The sequence below is a fragment of the Pristiophorus japonicus genome, chromosome 5, assembly GCF_044704955.1.
Source record: "Pristiophorus japonicus isolate sPriJap1 chromosome 5, sPriJap1.hap1, whole genome shotgun sequence".
Taxonomy (NCBI): Eukaryota; Metazoa; Chordata; class Chondrichthyes; family Pristiophoridae; genus Pristiophorus; species Pristiophorus japonicus.
In genome coordinates this window covers 144,367,569-144,384,084 of record NC_091981.1, presented here as the reverse complement: position 1 = coordinate 144,384,084, position 16,516 = coordinate 144,367,569, and the positions used below count along the sequence as shown (strand labels likewise).

At 47.7% G+C, this 16,516-nt stretch overlaps 1 protein-coding gene across 1 annotated transcript in view; it reads right to left on the bottom strand.

Annotated features, from left to right (window-relative positions):
• Positions 1-16,516, bottom strand: part of agmo (alkylglycerol monooxygenase) — a 651,239-nt gene that overhangs the window by 191,055 nt on the left and 443,668 nt on the right. Inside the window, exon 9 of the mRNA XM_070879980.1 lies at positions 1,107-1,241. Coding sequence (XP_070736081.1) covers positions 1,107-1,241 — 135 coding nt within the window. The remainder of the gene's footprint in view (positions 1-1,106; positions 1,242-16,516) is intronic.

The following is a 16,516-nucleotide window of genomic DNA, read 5'->3' as shown; positions in this document are numbered from 1 at the left end:
TTTGGGAAAAAAAACAAATTCTTCCAACATCCATTTCAAAGGCAAAGATCTTTTTGAATCTCTTATTTCAACATTGCATGGCTCATTCTGATTCTGAGATTCTGATGGCCTCCGCACTTTGCGAGATGTAACTGTTCCTCAGAAACCTAGGATCCAAGATAAATCATAGAATGGTTACAGCACAGAAGTAGGCCATTTGGCCCGTCGAGCCTGTGCCGGCTCTCTGCAATAGCACTTCAGCTAGTCCCACTCCTTCTCCCTTTCATCGGAGCCCCGCAAATTATTTTCCTTCAGGTACTTACCAAATTCTCTTTTGAAAGCCACGATTGAGTCTGCCTCCACCACCCTTTCAGGCAGCACATTCCAGATCCTAACCACTCGCTGCATAAAAAAGTTATTCCTCATGTCGCCTTTAGTTCTTTTGCCAATCTCTTTGAATCTGTGTCCTCTGGTTCTCAACCCTTCTGCCTATGGGAACAGTTTCTCTCTATCTACTCTGTCTAGATCCCAAATGATTTTGAATATCAAATCTCCTCTCAATCTTCTCTGCTCTAAGAACAGCCCCAGCTCCTCTAGTCTATCCAGTTAACTGAAGTCCCTCATCCCTGGAATCATTCTCGTAAATCTTTTCTGCACCTTCTGTAAGGCCTTCACATCCTTTCTAAAGTGTGGTGCCCAGAATTGGACACAATACTCCAATTGAAGCCAAACCAGTATTTTATAAAGGTTCATCATAACTTCCTTGGGGGAAGGTTAATGATGTGACTAACTAAAGATGTACTGTCAAAATGGATGCACCATGCTTAAATTAATCTTGGTGTGTCATTTTTTTTTCTGTAGCTTCCACCTACACATAAGTCACTGTGGATTCAACCATTCAACCTAGTCTGCAGCCTTTCCCTGCCCACAATTCGATAAATTAAACTGGAACAAATTGCAGCATCCTCAACATTTTCATGTTGTATATTTTTACATATTGGACTGCTTTTTGTTTCTGAAAGATTTGAGTTGGGCTACAAAAAGTGACATAGCATTAATTAACTATGTAAGATAGAGATTTCACCTCCTCCCCTCAATTTAGGTAAATGATATTTGCCATTACATACTGTGGGAAGATCCTCAGGACAGCCAAGTCTGGGTTTGCCTGGTTCCCATCCTGGTCCCTTGAGGATGACAGAAATTTTGTTGCTTATGCCAGGGGTGGCCCAAAATGTCTTCCAAATATAAAGCAGGTGATGGACCTGGGAAAAAAAATAACAGAAGTTACACAAAATAAAATGTATCAGCTTCTACTAATGTCATTCTTCAAAATGCATAAAGAGGACAGACAGTGTTGTGTGCTTGTAATCACAGTCAAGTCCCGAGTAGCCTCATTAGACAGTATGGGGAAATTTTTAACCCCCAAGAATGGGTGGGTTGGGAAAGGGTGGGAAGGTAAAATTGTTAAAATTCTCAAACCCGACTCCATCCCACCCACTTCTGGTTTAATGGAGGCGGGCGGGGGTCGGGCGACCAACCCGCTCTCAGGAGGTGGATTGGTCACGAAAATCTTTTAATGAGGTAGTTTTCCTCCATTTTCACTAAATTTTTACTTTTAATGCATGAAAGCAAAAGGAGGCGAGATGACCCAGATCCATGAGGTAAGTGCCTTTATTGCACTGCTTGTGGACCATAAGGAGCATGAGTGTTTTCCCCAAGCCCAACAAGCTTACCTCCCTGATCGGCCATCCCCCGGCAATGTCAGATTCACCCCCGATGATGTCAGATTCACCTCCAGCCCCTGATATGTCCGAATCAACCTCCACCCCATTTGTCAGATTTACCCCGCTCAATGTCAGACTTACCTGGCATCCGCTGCCTGGCTGCTTTCCATCCCGACAGACAGCTTATCAATCAGGCTGGCTGTCGGGTGGGAAATCTGTTAAAAAAATGTAAAAGATAAATTTGGCAGGACGTGCGGGAAACCCATACTTCCGGGTTTCCCATCTGAAAATCCACCTCCCTTCTCTCTTCTTGGCCTGGAATAAATATTGGGGTCTATAGGCCAACTAATATGTCAGAAATCATATCGAAGTCATTGTTCATTGTTCAGAATTATTTATGATCAGTGGGATTCTGCTTTATAATCAGTCTTTTTTTTACGAAAACAAATAAAATATGCAGCAACCCACCACTAATCTGGAAAGAACATGTTCCCAGAAAATCCCAGATGCACAGTGAGTCTCCCCTCCCCGTAAGACGCTAATATACAACAATCTCTAATATATTATAAGAATCATTTTTTATTTTTCAATAACTCTACAACAAGGGCTTACAAAGTAGTTCTATATTAGAAACAGGGCTGTCCATACTGGTCAAATCATAGAAACATAGAAAATAGGTTCAGGAGTAGGCCATTCGGCCCTTCTAGCCTGCACCGCCATTCAATGAGTTCATGGCTCAACATGCAACTTCAGTACCCCCTTCCTGCTTTCTCGCCATACCCCTTGATCCCCCTAGTAGCAAGGACTTCATCTAACTCCCTTTTGAATATATTTAGTGAATTGGCCTCAACTACTTTCTGTGGTAGAGAATTCCACAGGTTCACCACTCTCTGGGTGAAGAAGTTTCTCCTCATCTCGGTCCTAAATGGCTTACCCCTTATCCTTAGACTGTGACCCCTGGTTCTGGACTTCCCCAACATTGGGAACATCCTTCCTGCATCTAACCTGTCTAAACCCGTCAGAATTTTAAAAGTTTCTATGAGGTCCCCTCTCATTCTTCTGAACTCCAGTGAATACAAGCCCAGTTGATCCAGTCTTTCTTGATAGGTCAGTCCCACCATCCCGGGAATCAGTCTGGTGAATCTTCGCTGCACTCCCTCAATAGCAAGAATGTCCTTCCTCAAGTTAGGAGACCAAAACTGTACACAATACTCCAGGTGTGGCCTCACCAAGGCCCTGTACAACTGTAGCAACACCTCCCTGCCCCTGTACTCAAATCCCCTCGCTATGAAGACCAACATGCCATTTGCTTTCTTAACCGCCTGCTGTACCTGCATGCCAACCTTCAATGACTGATGTACCATGACACCCAGGTCTCGTTGCACCTCCCCTTTTCCTAATCTGTCTCTCTGTTTTTACCACCAAAGTGGATAACCTCACATTTATCCACATTATACTTCATCTGCCATGCATTTGCCCACTCACGTAACCTATCCAAGTCACTCTGCAGCCTCATAGCATCCTCCTCGCAGCTCACACTGCCATCCAACTTAGTGTCATCCGCAAATTTGGAAATACTACATTTAATCCCCTCGTCTAAATCATTAATGTGCAATGTAAACAGCTGGGGCCCCAGCACAGAACCTTGCGGTACCCCACTAGTCACTGCCTGCCATTCTGAAAAGTACCCATTTACTCCTACTCTTTGCTTCCTGTCTGATAACCAGTTCTCAATCCACGTCAGCACACTACCCCCAATCCCATGTGCTTTAACTTTGCACATTAATCTCTTGTGTGGGACCTTGTCGAAAGCCTTCTGAAAGTCCAAATATACCACATCAACTGGTTCTCCCTTGTCCACTTTACTGGAAACATCCTCAAAAAATTCCAGAAGATTTGTCAAGCATGATTTCCCTTTCACAAATCCATGCTGACTTGGACCTATCATGTCACCTTTTTCCAAATGCGCTGCTATGACATCCTTAATAATTGATTCCATCATTTTACCCACTACTGAGGTCAGGCTGACCGGTCTATAATTCCCTGTTTTCTCTCTCCCTCCTTTTTTAAAAAGTGGGGTTACATTGGCTACCCTCCACTCGATAGGAAGTGATCCAGAGTCAATGGAATGTTGGAAAATGACTGTCAATGCATCCGCTATTTCCAAGGCCACCTCCTTAAGTACTTTGGGATGCAGTCCATCAGGCCCTGGGGATTTATCGGCCTTCAATCCCATCAATTTCCCCAACACAATTTCCCGACTAATAAGGATTTCCCTCAGTTCCTCCTCCTTTTATATCCGGAAGGTTGTTTGTGTCCTCCTTAGTGAATACCAAACCAAAGTACTTGTTCAATTGGTCTGCCATTTCTTTGTTCCCCGTTATGACTTCCCCTGATTCTGACTGCAGGGGACCTATGTTTGTCTTTACTAACCTTTTTCTCTTTACATATCTATAGAAACTTTTGCAATCCGCCTTAATGTTCCCTGCAAGCTTCTTCTCGTACTCCATTTTCCCTGCCCTAATCAAACCCTTTGTCCTCCTCTGCTGAGTTCTAAATTTCTCCCAGTCCCCGGGTTCGCTGCTATTTCTGGCCAATTTGTATGCCACTTCCTCGGCTTTCATACTATCCCTGATTTCCCTTGATAGCCACGGTTGAGCCACCTTCCCTTTTTTATTTTTACGCCAGACAGGAATGTACAATTGTTGTAGTTCATCCATGCGGTCTCTAAATGTCTGCCATTGCCCATCCACAGTCAACCCCTTAAGTATCATTCGCCAATCTATCCTAGCCAATTCACGCCTCATACCTTCAAAGTTACCCTTCTTTAAGTTCTGGACCATGGTCTCTGAATTAACTGTTTCATTCTGCATCCTAATGCAGAATTCCACCATATTATGGTCACTCTTCCCCAAGGAGCCTCACACAATGAGATTGCTAATTAATCCTCTCTCATTACACAACACCCAGTCTAAGATGGCCTCCCCCCTAGTTGGTTCCTCGACATATTGGTCCAGAAAACCATTCCTTATGCACTCCAGGAAATCCTCCTCCACCGTATTGCTTCCAGTTTGGCTAGCCCAATCTATGTGCATATTAAAGTCACCCATTATAACTGCTGCACCTTTATTGCATGCACCCCTAATTTCCTGTTTGATGCCCTCCCCAACATCACTAGGTGTGAAATTTCCGGTTGCAAGCCATATACCTGAGGGATCAACTAAGGGAAATAACAAACACAGTATCTGTGGAGAAAGAAACAGAGTTAAAGTATCAGGTCGATGACCTTTTGTCAGAACTGTTGAAAGTTTATCGAAAGTTCTGACGAAAGATCATCGACCTGAAATGTTAACTCTGTTTCTCTCTCCACAGATGCTGTCCTACCTGCTGAGTATTTTGCTTTTGATAAAAGCAGCAAGTTGCTCTGCAGGGTTTGTCAAGTGACATAAATACATTGGCCCAGATTTTCCTGGACCTTGCACCATTGTAATGGCCCTTGAATGATGCAACAGAAAGTGGAAATTATGGAGTAAGTGAGTACTTCTTCTTCTTAGGCAGTCCCTCGGAGTCGAGGATGACTTGCTTCCACACTAACTTGAGTTTTCAGGTGACTGATGAGACCAATGTGGGATCTACAGTCTCTGTCACAGATGAGGCAGGTGGTGGTTGGAGGGACAGCTGGGTGGGATGCTTGGGTTGTCATGCGCTCCTTCCACTGTTTGCGCTTGGCTTCCGCATGCTCCCGGGGAAGAGACTCGAGGTGTTTAGCGCCTTCCCTGATGCTTTTCCTCCACTTTAAGCGGTTTTCTGATTCCCAGGTGTCAGTGGGGATGTTGCACTTTTTCAAGGAGGCTTTGAGAGTATCCTTGAAGCGTTTCGGAGCTGATCGAGTGTGGTCAATGGTTTGATGCTGGGGTTGTTGGCCTGAGCGAGAACACTGACGTGGTGCACCTATCCTGCCAATGGATTTGCAAGATCTTGCGGAAGCAACATTGGTGGTACTTTTCCAGTGCTTTGAGGTGTCTGCTGTACATAGTCCATGGGGCCGAAATTCATCACCTCACCGCCCACTGCCGCCGACATTGCTCTTCTTGATCCACCCAGTGCCACTTTTGAGGTGGCCTGGAGCGGGTGGGAGGAGAGAGCCGCCGGGAACCGCCCACTGATGTCAGCGGACAGCCGAGTGGCACAACTGATCTCCCATTCGCCGAGCTCCCAGATTCCTGTGGACGGGACTCGGCAGCAGAACGGTGGTGGACCGCTGGCTTGAGGCTGGTCTGTCGCTGACGGTAAGTAGCAAGAACCTGAAAAAAAGCTAAGTGAACATTTAAAAAATTTTTCTCAACAGTTACTGACCTGGATGAAGTCCCCTGAAGGTCCAAAAGTTTTTAAATTTTTTTTATTGGGTGATTTTTTTCTCCAGCTCTTCGACCCTCCGTGGGCCCGACGCCAACCTTGGCGGCACTTGGGCGGCAAGCGCCTCTGCCGCCGAGAATGAGACCTCCCACCCGCTGCCGCCCGCCGACCTTCGAGGGACCTCGGCCATGAATATCCCGCCCAAAGTACCGTGCGGTACCTCGCCAGCATTTTGGGCAACACTTAGGCGGACGGAGGCCTTGATGAAAATCAGCCCCCGTATCTCTGAAGCATGTAGGAGGGCGGGTATCACTATTGCTCTGTAGACCATGAGCTTGGTGCTGGGTTTGAGATCCTGGTCTTCAAACACTCTCTTCCTCAGGCGACCGAAGGCTGCACTAGCACATTGAAGGCAGTGATTTCTGCCATTGTTGTCAGTAGGCTCCCAAGGTATGGAAAGTGGTCCAGATGGTCCAGATGGTCCAAGGCCTCATCATGGATCGTGATAATCGGGGGGCAGTGTTGTGTGGCGGGGGCAGGTTGGCAGGTTTGTCTTACAGATGTTTAATGTAAGGCCCATACTCTCGTACGCTTTGGTGAAGGTGTTGATGATGGTTTGGTGTTCGACCTCCGAGTGTGTGCAAACGCAAGCGTCGTCTGTGCACTGTAATTCAATGACAGAGGATGGGGCGACCTTGGATCTGGACTGGAGGCGATGGAGGTTGAACAATTTTCTGTTTATTCTGTAGATTAACTCCACTCCAGCGGAGAGCTTATTGAGGGCGTGATGGAACATTGCAGCAAGGAAGATCGAGAAGAGCGTTGGTGTGATGACACAGCCTTGCTTGACCCAGGTCCGCGCGTGTATTGGGTCTGTGGTGGATCCATTGGTCAGGATGACAGCTTGTATGTCATCGTGAAGCAGGCGGAGGATGGTGACAAACTTTTGAGGGCAGCCGAATTTGAGGAGGACACTCCATAATCCCTCACGGTTGACAGTTTCGAAGGCCTTTGTGAGGTCAAAGAAGACCATGCACAGAGGTTGATGCTGCTCCCTGCATTTTTCTTGGATTTGACGCACGGTGAAGATCATGTCCATTGTGCCCTGGTCTTGATTGCGCTACAGCATCTCTGAGATGCCTGGCATCCCTGGCATGCTCTCCTCCTTCCAAATAAGAGAAATGTGTTCATGGATTCGTGCCAATACTACTTCTCCATCATGCTTTAGTACTTCGGCAGGGATTCCATCTGTTCCTGAGGCCTTGTTGTTCTTCAGTTGTCGGATGGCCTTTTCAACCTCATGCCGGGCTGGGGTTGTGCTGAGGTGGTAGCGGGTAGCATGCTGCAGGATGGAGTCGAGGACACTCGAAGACAAAGTGTTTCTTCCAGCGGGCACTGACTGCCTCGCTGTCCTTAATGAGTATCTCTCTGTTCTTGGCTCTCAGTGGGGTAGGACCTTGGGTGCTTGGGCCATAGGTGGTCTTGACTGTGCTAAAGAATCCACGCACATTGGTGGTTGTCGGCTCGGTACTGGAACTCCTGCGCTTTTTCCACCCACCATATGTTCTTTAGGTCATGAGTTTTATGTTGGACCTCAGCCTTCAGACGTCCATAGAGCCGCTATCTTGCTCTCGAGTTGTGATACTGTTTCTAGTTCAAGAATGCCTCACGTTTGTGGCTTAGCTCCTGGATCTCCTGGTTGTTCTCGTCGAACCAGTCTGGATGTTTCCTGGTGGAGTGATAAAGCGTCTTTTCACAGGTGCTAATTATGGAGACCTTGAGGGCAGACCAGGTGCTGTGGGCACTCTGCGTCTCTGGTTCACTGGAAGTCGTCAGGATGGTTGTGAGGAGCTGGCTGAATAGGGCTTTCTTAGCAGGGTCTTTGAGTGCTCCAACGTGATTTTCCTGCAGCAGCGTTTCTGTTGTCTCCGCTGATTTGGGGCAACATTAATGGAAATAACAGAGCGGATTAGGCGGTGGTCTGTCCAGCAGTCATCAGCTCCTGTCATAGTGCGGGTGATGCGGACGTCCTTGCGGTCCCTCGCTCAGTCCTAGCAGATGCCAATGTTTTGAGCAACGGTGTTGCTATGAGGCCGTGTACTTGTCTCTCTGATGAAACAAGGCGTTGTTTATGACAAAACCATGTTCTAAGCGTTTCATCAGGAGGGGGGTACCGTTGGAGTTGGTTTTCCCTATCCCCTCTCTGCCGATCACACCTCCTCAGAGGTCTGTGTCCTTTCCAACTCTGGTGTTAAAGTCGCCAAGGAGGATCAGCTTGTCGCCCATTGGGACTCGGGACAGGGATTGTTCAAGGCAGGAATAGAATTCCTCTTTGGTCTTGTCCGTAGCTTCCAAGGTTGGGCCGTACGCATTGATGACCGTAGCGCACTGGTTCCGGGATTGGGTGAGCTGAAGGGTCATGAGGCATTTGTTTATCCCGCAAGGTGAGTCTCTGAGACACCCAACTAGCTCATTTTTTATGGTGAAGCCTACCCCATGGAGGCAGCATTCTTCTTCTGGTTTGCCTTTCCAGAAGAAGCTGTAACCACCACCTTGTTCCTTGAGCAGGCCTTCCCCTCTCATCAAGTCTCGCTTCAGGCAGTAATGTCAATGTCGAATCGTCTAAGTTCCCGGGCAATGATGGCAGTTCAGCATTCTGGTCTGTCACTGCTGGGGTTGTCCATGAGCATCCTGACATTCCAGGTCCAGAGCATCATTTTAAAGGGTGGAGGATGCCTGTGCGTGAATTCTTTTAACGTGGGGTGGCTGTTGCACACCAGCTACCACACCGCCTTGACAGAGCAAGATCTTGGTACAATGGCAAGGGGATCCAAGATGATTGGAGACGAGGCTCTGCTGGATGGGCCTAGCGCGCGCACACACATACATACACACACACACACACACAAACACACACAAACACACACATATTCCTACTGTTCCCTTCCTACTTCCCACAGGTCCTCTCTCTCTGGATTTCAGAGAATGCAATGTAGGCCTCCCAACCTCACTGAAGGCCCGTGCTGCACCTTCCCTGGGCCCCGACCTCGCTGCTGGGCCCCGACCTCGCTGCTGGGTCCCGACCTCGCTGCTGGGTTCGACCTCGCTGCTGGGTCCCAACCTCGCTGCTGGGTCCCGACCTCGCTGCTGGGTCCCGACCTCACTGCTGGGTTCGACCTCGCTGCTGGGTCCCGACCTCGCTGCTGGGTCCCGACCTCGCTGCTGGACCCCGACGTTGCTCCTAGGCCCCATCCTCACTGCACTTCTCCTGGCTCCCGCTCCCCCTGACCTCGCTCCTGGGCCTTGACCTCGCTGCTGGGTCCCGACCTCGCTGCTGGGCCCCGACCTCGCTGCTGGGCCCCGACCTCGCTGCTGGGTTCGACCTCACTGCTGGGTCCCGACCTCGCTCCTAGGCCCCGACTTCGCTGCTGGGCCCCGACCTCACTGCTGGGCCCCGACCTCGCTGCTGGGTCCCAACCTTGCTGTTGGGCCCGGACATTGCTCCTAGGCCCCATCCTCACTGCACCTCTCCTGGCTCCCGCTCCTCCCGGCCTCGTTCCTGGGCCTTGACCTCGCTGCTGGGTCCCAACCTCGCTGCTGGGTCCTGACCTCGGGGTTGGGTCCGGACCTCAGGGCTGGGTCCTGACCTCGCTCCTGGGCCCTATCCTTGCTGCACCTCTCCCCGACCCTCCCAACCTCACTCCTCCCGACCTCGCTCCCGGGTCCTGACCTCGCTGCTGGCCTCTCTGACTCGGCTCCAACTCGATCCGACATCATTGGGCGGCGAGCGAAGAAAAAGAAAAAAAATGGCGGATAGCCCTACATCGGGGACCCTGCTGTGAGGATCGGCGACATTCACGCTCGGCGGCAACAGTGAGAACAATCTCAGGAATCATGGGAGGGAGCGAGAGTGGGAGCAGGAGCATCCATAGCCGTCATCTTACCCATCACCATACAATGAGGTAATCGACCTGAAACGTTAACTCTGTTTCTCTCTCCACAGATGCTGCTTGACCTGTTGAGTATTTCCAGTATTTTCTGCTTTTATTTCAGATTTCAAGCATTTGCAGTATTTTGCTTTTGATAAAAAGCAACAAGTTGCCCTGCAGGGGTTGTCAAATGACATAAATACATTGGCCCAGATTTTCTTGGGCCTTGCACTATTGTAATGGCCCTTGAATGACGCAACAGAAAGTGGAAATTATGGAGTAAGTGATTCCTACCATTAATTACACAGCTCCATAGTCCTTGCGACTTTTCTGCCCTCCACCAGTACCTTCGCTGAAAACAGTTAGAAGGTAATTATCGTAGCTCTGCACCTCCCATTAAAATCCACAGTGGTCACGATTTTCATCCATTTAAGCCAGTTTTCACGTCGGTGCCACTTAGACTTATAAATAATGGCACTGGTGGCCTGGCAGTGTGATTCACTGCTCCAAGATCAGTAAGGAAAACGGAGAGCCAAAATCAAATTGTATTCAATTGATGATATTTATACTTTATTCGGAAGTTTGTTGCTTTAATTTTGTGATGGTGACTATCCTGGGAATGTTTCACTTGCCTCAAATCACGAAGGATAAAGGCCATTTATAACTATTTATTTACTCGTTTATTTAACTGTGCAAATCATTTTTCTTGATTTTCCTGGACATGTAAGTACTTTAGCAGTAACTCAGTGTTTAATAGAAAGCGCAACTGTCGATTAAAGTTTATTGAAGAAGTTACACTTACATTCACTGAAAGCCTCCCGCGTCCAGATGATGAATGTTCTATCACTTTAACTCTTCGGGCTAGATTTTCCACTTTTGTGCAGATCGCCCAAAAATGGGCGTTATTTCCGGTGTGGGCGGTAAATATGGGTTTTCAGATCGCCGGATTATCGCCCATTTTCAAACCCCCGAGTTTCCATTTTAAAAAATGGGCGTTACCGCGAGCGATCTGAAATGGGCGTTAGTGTTAAATCTCTTTGATCTTCTGCTGTAAAGTGTCGCCCTCCTCAGCAATGGCATGACAACGCTTGTTTCCCGCGATTCAGGAGGTCAGGGGTCATCATTACATGTGCAGAAGAGAAGACAGAGAGAGAGGGAGCAGAGAGGGACTGAAAGCGTGTGTCGGTTTGGTGTGTGCTTGTTTGGCTGTTGTGGGAGGCACAAAGGAGATTCACCAGCAGCAAAAAGCCTACTAAGCACCAAGAACGTAGTTGGCACCGAGATTTTGTCCAACAAATAATATATAACATGGAAGGGATGGAGGAGGTCCTGGAGCTGTTAGCCAGGAACACTGGTGGCAGAGGGCTCCCAGTGGTCCCGGAATGTGGCACTACACCCCAAGATGCTGCATCCCCATTGCCAATGACACGAGAGCCAGGAGGAAGATCTTGGTTCTGGCTCGGAGCACGTTCCCACCTCGGGACCGTCCTCTCCCGTATCTGTCCAACCAGCGGTTCTGCCATCATCCCCCCCAATGAAGCAGCGCCTGAGGAGCTCCTCAGCCAGGCGGCTTGGGAGTCAGGAGGGGAAGGGGAAGGGGTAGGGGTGGGGAGGAGAAGCGGGGGGGGGCGGGTTGAGGGGGAGGAGGGGGAAGGAAAGTGAGGTGCATGGCCGCAGGCGGTCTGGGGCATATTTTTAGGTTGCTGCTGCTATTTTGGTGGGAGGGTCGGGGCAAGGGGCAACTTTGTTGGTTTGCATTTGTGTTCTGTTTTGCGGGAAATGGGGACCATTGTAATGATGTAAATGTGATAAATTTGTTGTGGGCTGGGGTGTTTTTTTACAGATACACGTATGATTTCAGACAAATGGTTGGATCACATTTTTTTAATTTAACATAACCTTGTTGCGCATTGTCTCAGATAGCTGCACCATTACACACTGGTGATTCCTTAACATGAAAGGGTATAATTACACTTAACTTGAATCAACTTAAACTTTAACTATCACCAAGGTAATGCACACCATTGATGTATGTCCTGCACACTTAGCAGTGTTGCAGCTTTGTAAATACCACCAATGTTTTTTCAAGCAAAGCGCTCATTTATGAGCTGCTGACCTAAGAGTTTTGCAGCTATGTGGCCACCACGGGCCCTTTCTGCGGTCTAGAGAGGGGCGGGGGCATGGTTTCAGTGTCAGCCTGATTGTCTGGCCCGAGGTCAGCATCCACCTCCTCGTCCTCCTCTTCCTCGCTCTCCTGAGGTGGACCATCAGTCCCTTCTGGCAATTCTTGTCCCCTTCTGATAGCCAAGTTGTGCAACATGGAACACACCACCACGAATTGAACTACCTGCTCAGGGTGGTATTGGAGCTCGCCTCCTGAGTGGTCCAGGCATCCAAAGTGCTGCTTAAGCACTCCAATGGTTTTCTCGATGATACTGCGAGTGGATCTGTGGCTCTCGTTGTATTGCTTCTCGGCTTTGGCGTGGGTTTCACACAGGAGGGTCATCAGCCAGGTGGCGAGGCTATATCCTTTGTCATCAAGCATCCAGCATTGAACTTGTGGCTGACTGGTAAACATGTCAGATAGTGCACTCACACAGGATGTGAGCATCATGGATGCTGCCTGGAAATTTAGCATTCACTGCCATAATAATTTGCTGCTGGTTGACAACGAGTTGCACATTCAGGGAGTGGAATCCCTTGTGGTCCCTAAAAACCTCTGCATCCTGAAAAGGTGCCTGCATCGCGATGTGCGTATAGTTTATTGCTCCCTGCACCTTGGGGAAGTTAGCAATTCGGTAGAATCCTAAAGCCCTCTCAGTCTGAGCCTCCCTGGTCATAGGGAAGCTGATAAAGTCCATCCTGCGTGCGTAAGGGGCTTCAGTGACCTGTCTAATGCAGCAATGTGTTGCATGCTGAAATATAACGCAAATGTCGCCAGCTGAGGCCTGAAAGAAACCCGATGTGTGGAACGAAAGTGCCGCGGTCACCTTGACCTTGACGGATAGTGCAGTCCTGATGATCTCCCCTGATGAGCTGGCATGTCTCACTGATAACCACTTTGTGGAAACGCAATCTCCAAAGGCAGGTGGTGTCGCACAAATTGAGGTAAGACTGCTTCTCCCTGTAAGTGCGGGGGGTGTAATGTCTGGTCCTCCTCATCAGTCTGGCACGTCTTTCATTGGGCACATGACGCTGTCGAATGTACCTTCTTCCACCTTGAGTCAGCAGCATGTGCGTGGTCATCAAGAAAGGCTGAGAAATGACAGGCCCCATTCCAATAGCTATCAGTATTACACCGATTGTTCACAAACAATGAATGTCCCCACTATGACACCTAAAGTAAATTCCAATCATCTACATGATGATAAGATGTTTGTTCAGATGTTCACATCACCTCAAAACACCTCCAGAGTACATCCAAACTCCCCCAAAGTTGAAGTTGAGCAGCCTTTTTAATGATGCGACCGGAATAAATGGCATTCATATCGTTGTGAGTAGTTCTGGTCAGTTCAACTTTTTCACATCGGTTTTCTGGGCGAGCAATATTGTCGGCGAGATGTGTGCGAGGTGCCGAAAGTAAGGATGGGCGATTTTCTGGCCGTTAGTTTTGGCAAATGTGATCTTTATGACAAAAAACAGTGGCCGGGCGGTATTATTAAATCTCGGAGTTAATTACGTGCCGAAAGTAACACTCGCTGATATTATGGCCTTTGGTGTCGCCCATTCTGATCTCTCCGCCCAAAAAATGTGGGCGGGAGGTATTATTTTTTTATCGCCGTTACGTAACGCTCGGCGATAAGTGACCGAGAACTGGGCGTTACTTTCCATTTTGTGCCTAAATGGGCGATATATGGGCGTTACACCTCATTTCAGCATTAAAATAGACATTAAGTGGGCGGCATGCATGCAAAAATAATGGAAATTTTAGCCCTAAGAGTGGCACCAAGTGCCTGATTCGCTGCTATAGTCTATGGGACCAAAATTGCCCCTTTTTTTTTTTAAAAGAGCAGTTACCGCCTCGTAATGGGACGGAACTGAGTTTCTGCCCAGATGGGGTGGACTTCCCGACAATCAGGACATTGCACTCGTGATTTTTTGAGGTGGAGAAGGTATCCGCCCCGCTCCTGTGGGAATGGCGCTAATGACATCATTTGAGCGTGCACCGCCTGGTCCATCTCTGGAAGCGACATTGCCCTCAAACATTGAGGAAGCTGCCAGTGGCTGGCCAGCGCATTCGCCCTTAAAGGGGAGGGCGCACTGCTGCTGCTGCCATTTTATTTTAATTATCGGATGGCTCTGCAGTCGGCCCAACAATGGCGGCCACGCATTCGGCCGGGCCACCAACAGGCAGCCCGGCACCCCCTCTTTAGTGCCGGACCGCTGGCCCGGCCTAAGCCCTCCCTGGTGGCCCAGTGGGCACCAAGTATACCTTGCAGTGTACCTCCCCTTTGAGTGAAGGGGAGGGACATCGCTAAGCATCAACATGAAGCGGCGCTGACAAGCTCAGCGCGGCACTGATGACATAGCCTTTCCGCCCCTCTGCCGCCCCAAACACCGCACAGATGACTTTTGAGAAGAAAAGAGTGCAATTTCCCTCTATTCCCCGCCACATCCTTTCAGGCAGTAATTCACCAGGTAATTCGAATTATCCGCCCCAAACGGGGCGAAGGGCAATTTTGGCCCATATATATATATTCTAATTAAAAAGCAAAATATGAAGCAAGTTAGCAATGGCAAGGTTGTCACACTAGAAGGGGAGATTTACGATGTATGTCGTTAATCTCGGCATTTCAGGAAAATCTTGGTCATTATTTCCTTCTCTCAGAGTTATTTATGCCCTTCTTTCTCTTTTTCTCTTTTTTTCTTCTCTGCATTTCTCTTTATCTCTTCACACCTGTCTGGCTGTGGGATTTAGGATGGTTTTCCTTTGCTGGTTCTTACTAATGAGTGCAAGACAGGCAAAGAATTACCAGCACAGTCCATATAGTTTTAAGATCATGTCCCTGAACCAGGAGAATACAACATCACATTCTCACACACAAGACACCTCCTGCATGTGGGGCTGTTGGCAGGCCTGCTTAGAATGCCAGGTCTATATATTCTATTCTATTTGAAAATCTTAAGTTATTTACTAAAATGGAAATTGGACAGTTCTTGTAGGATTTTTAGAGCCTGTTGTCTGGAAACTTGGCTTTGGAGCACTGCAAACGTGGGTGGATACTGGCTGCTATCTTATCTGTTTTTCTCATTTGTATCTGACTGGGAATGTGTGCTTGTCAGTAGCTACATTCACTGCAGGATGTACATCTGTTGTTGAAGGGGTGAAGGCTGCACAACTCAATTACTTTAGGAGTATATAAGCAGATGTCAATATTTTTTCCAACGTGTTTGTAGGTCGATATATTCAGCACATAAGTATGGATTCCAATTAAAACCGACCAAATTTGGGATGTTAACTAATGTGAAATCCAGAAAAAAAAATACGGACAATACAAGAAGGAGGTGGTTGATCAAGGCAGCCTCTCCAGGTTGATAGATAAATAGATACCTCTGATACATAATCTCTCCGAATGGATACCCTGAATTAATAACTCACCAAAACCACCAGATTATTTAGGCAAATAGTCACACTTGACTGTGAGGGAAATGTACTTATCAGATGGAGAAAGAAAAGGTAAATTTTTTCAATGCTTATTTATATCCAACATTATTTTTGTTAAACCATCTGACCATTCAAATCAGAATTGCTCAAAATAAAAACAGAAAATGCTGGAAACACTCAGCAGGTCAGTTCTGACAAAAGGTCATCGATCTGAAACGTTAACTCTGTTTCTCTCTCCACTGATACTGGCTGACCTGCTGAGTATTTCCAGCATTTTCTGTTTTTATTTCAGATTTCCAGCATCTGCAGTATTTTGCATTTTCCTGTGATGATGCAGGACCTACAGGAGACGTTATTGCTGCATGGGGACAGGTAGAAATGAAACAATGGCAGTCCCATGAAAGTGGTTTACATAGGAGAGGTGGTGGAAGATGGTATGAATGCTGCAGAAAAGTAAAGGAGAATGAACAGGGATAATGTGCCTTCATCAAAATCACAAAGGGCTATAGAAGGTGATTTTGATCAGCAGTGTCTGTGCTATGGTAAAGGTGGAAACTTGATGAACAGGATTCAAACAGAGACTTGTGGGAGAAGTGAGCACACAGTTGGGAGGAAATGACATATTCAAGGGTTTTAGACAAAAAGGGCAGATTAGAGAAACAGCAATAGTTGGACGGAATGGATGTGTGGGCTTTTAGAGAAGGTAGAGATGATGGTGGTTTTGAAAGGATGAGGGACAATGCCTGAACAGAGGGATGATTAACAATGTCAGCAAGCATTGGGGCCAGCAAAGATAGTTGAGTGCTCAAAGATTGAGTGAGAAGACAGGTAAAGAGACAAGAGAATGGATTGCATAGAAAAGATGACCTTGGAGAAGGTGGAGGGGGGGATGGGGAGAAGCTACAGAATAACAGAGTTAGGTT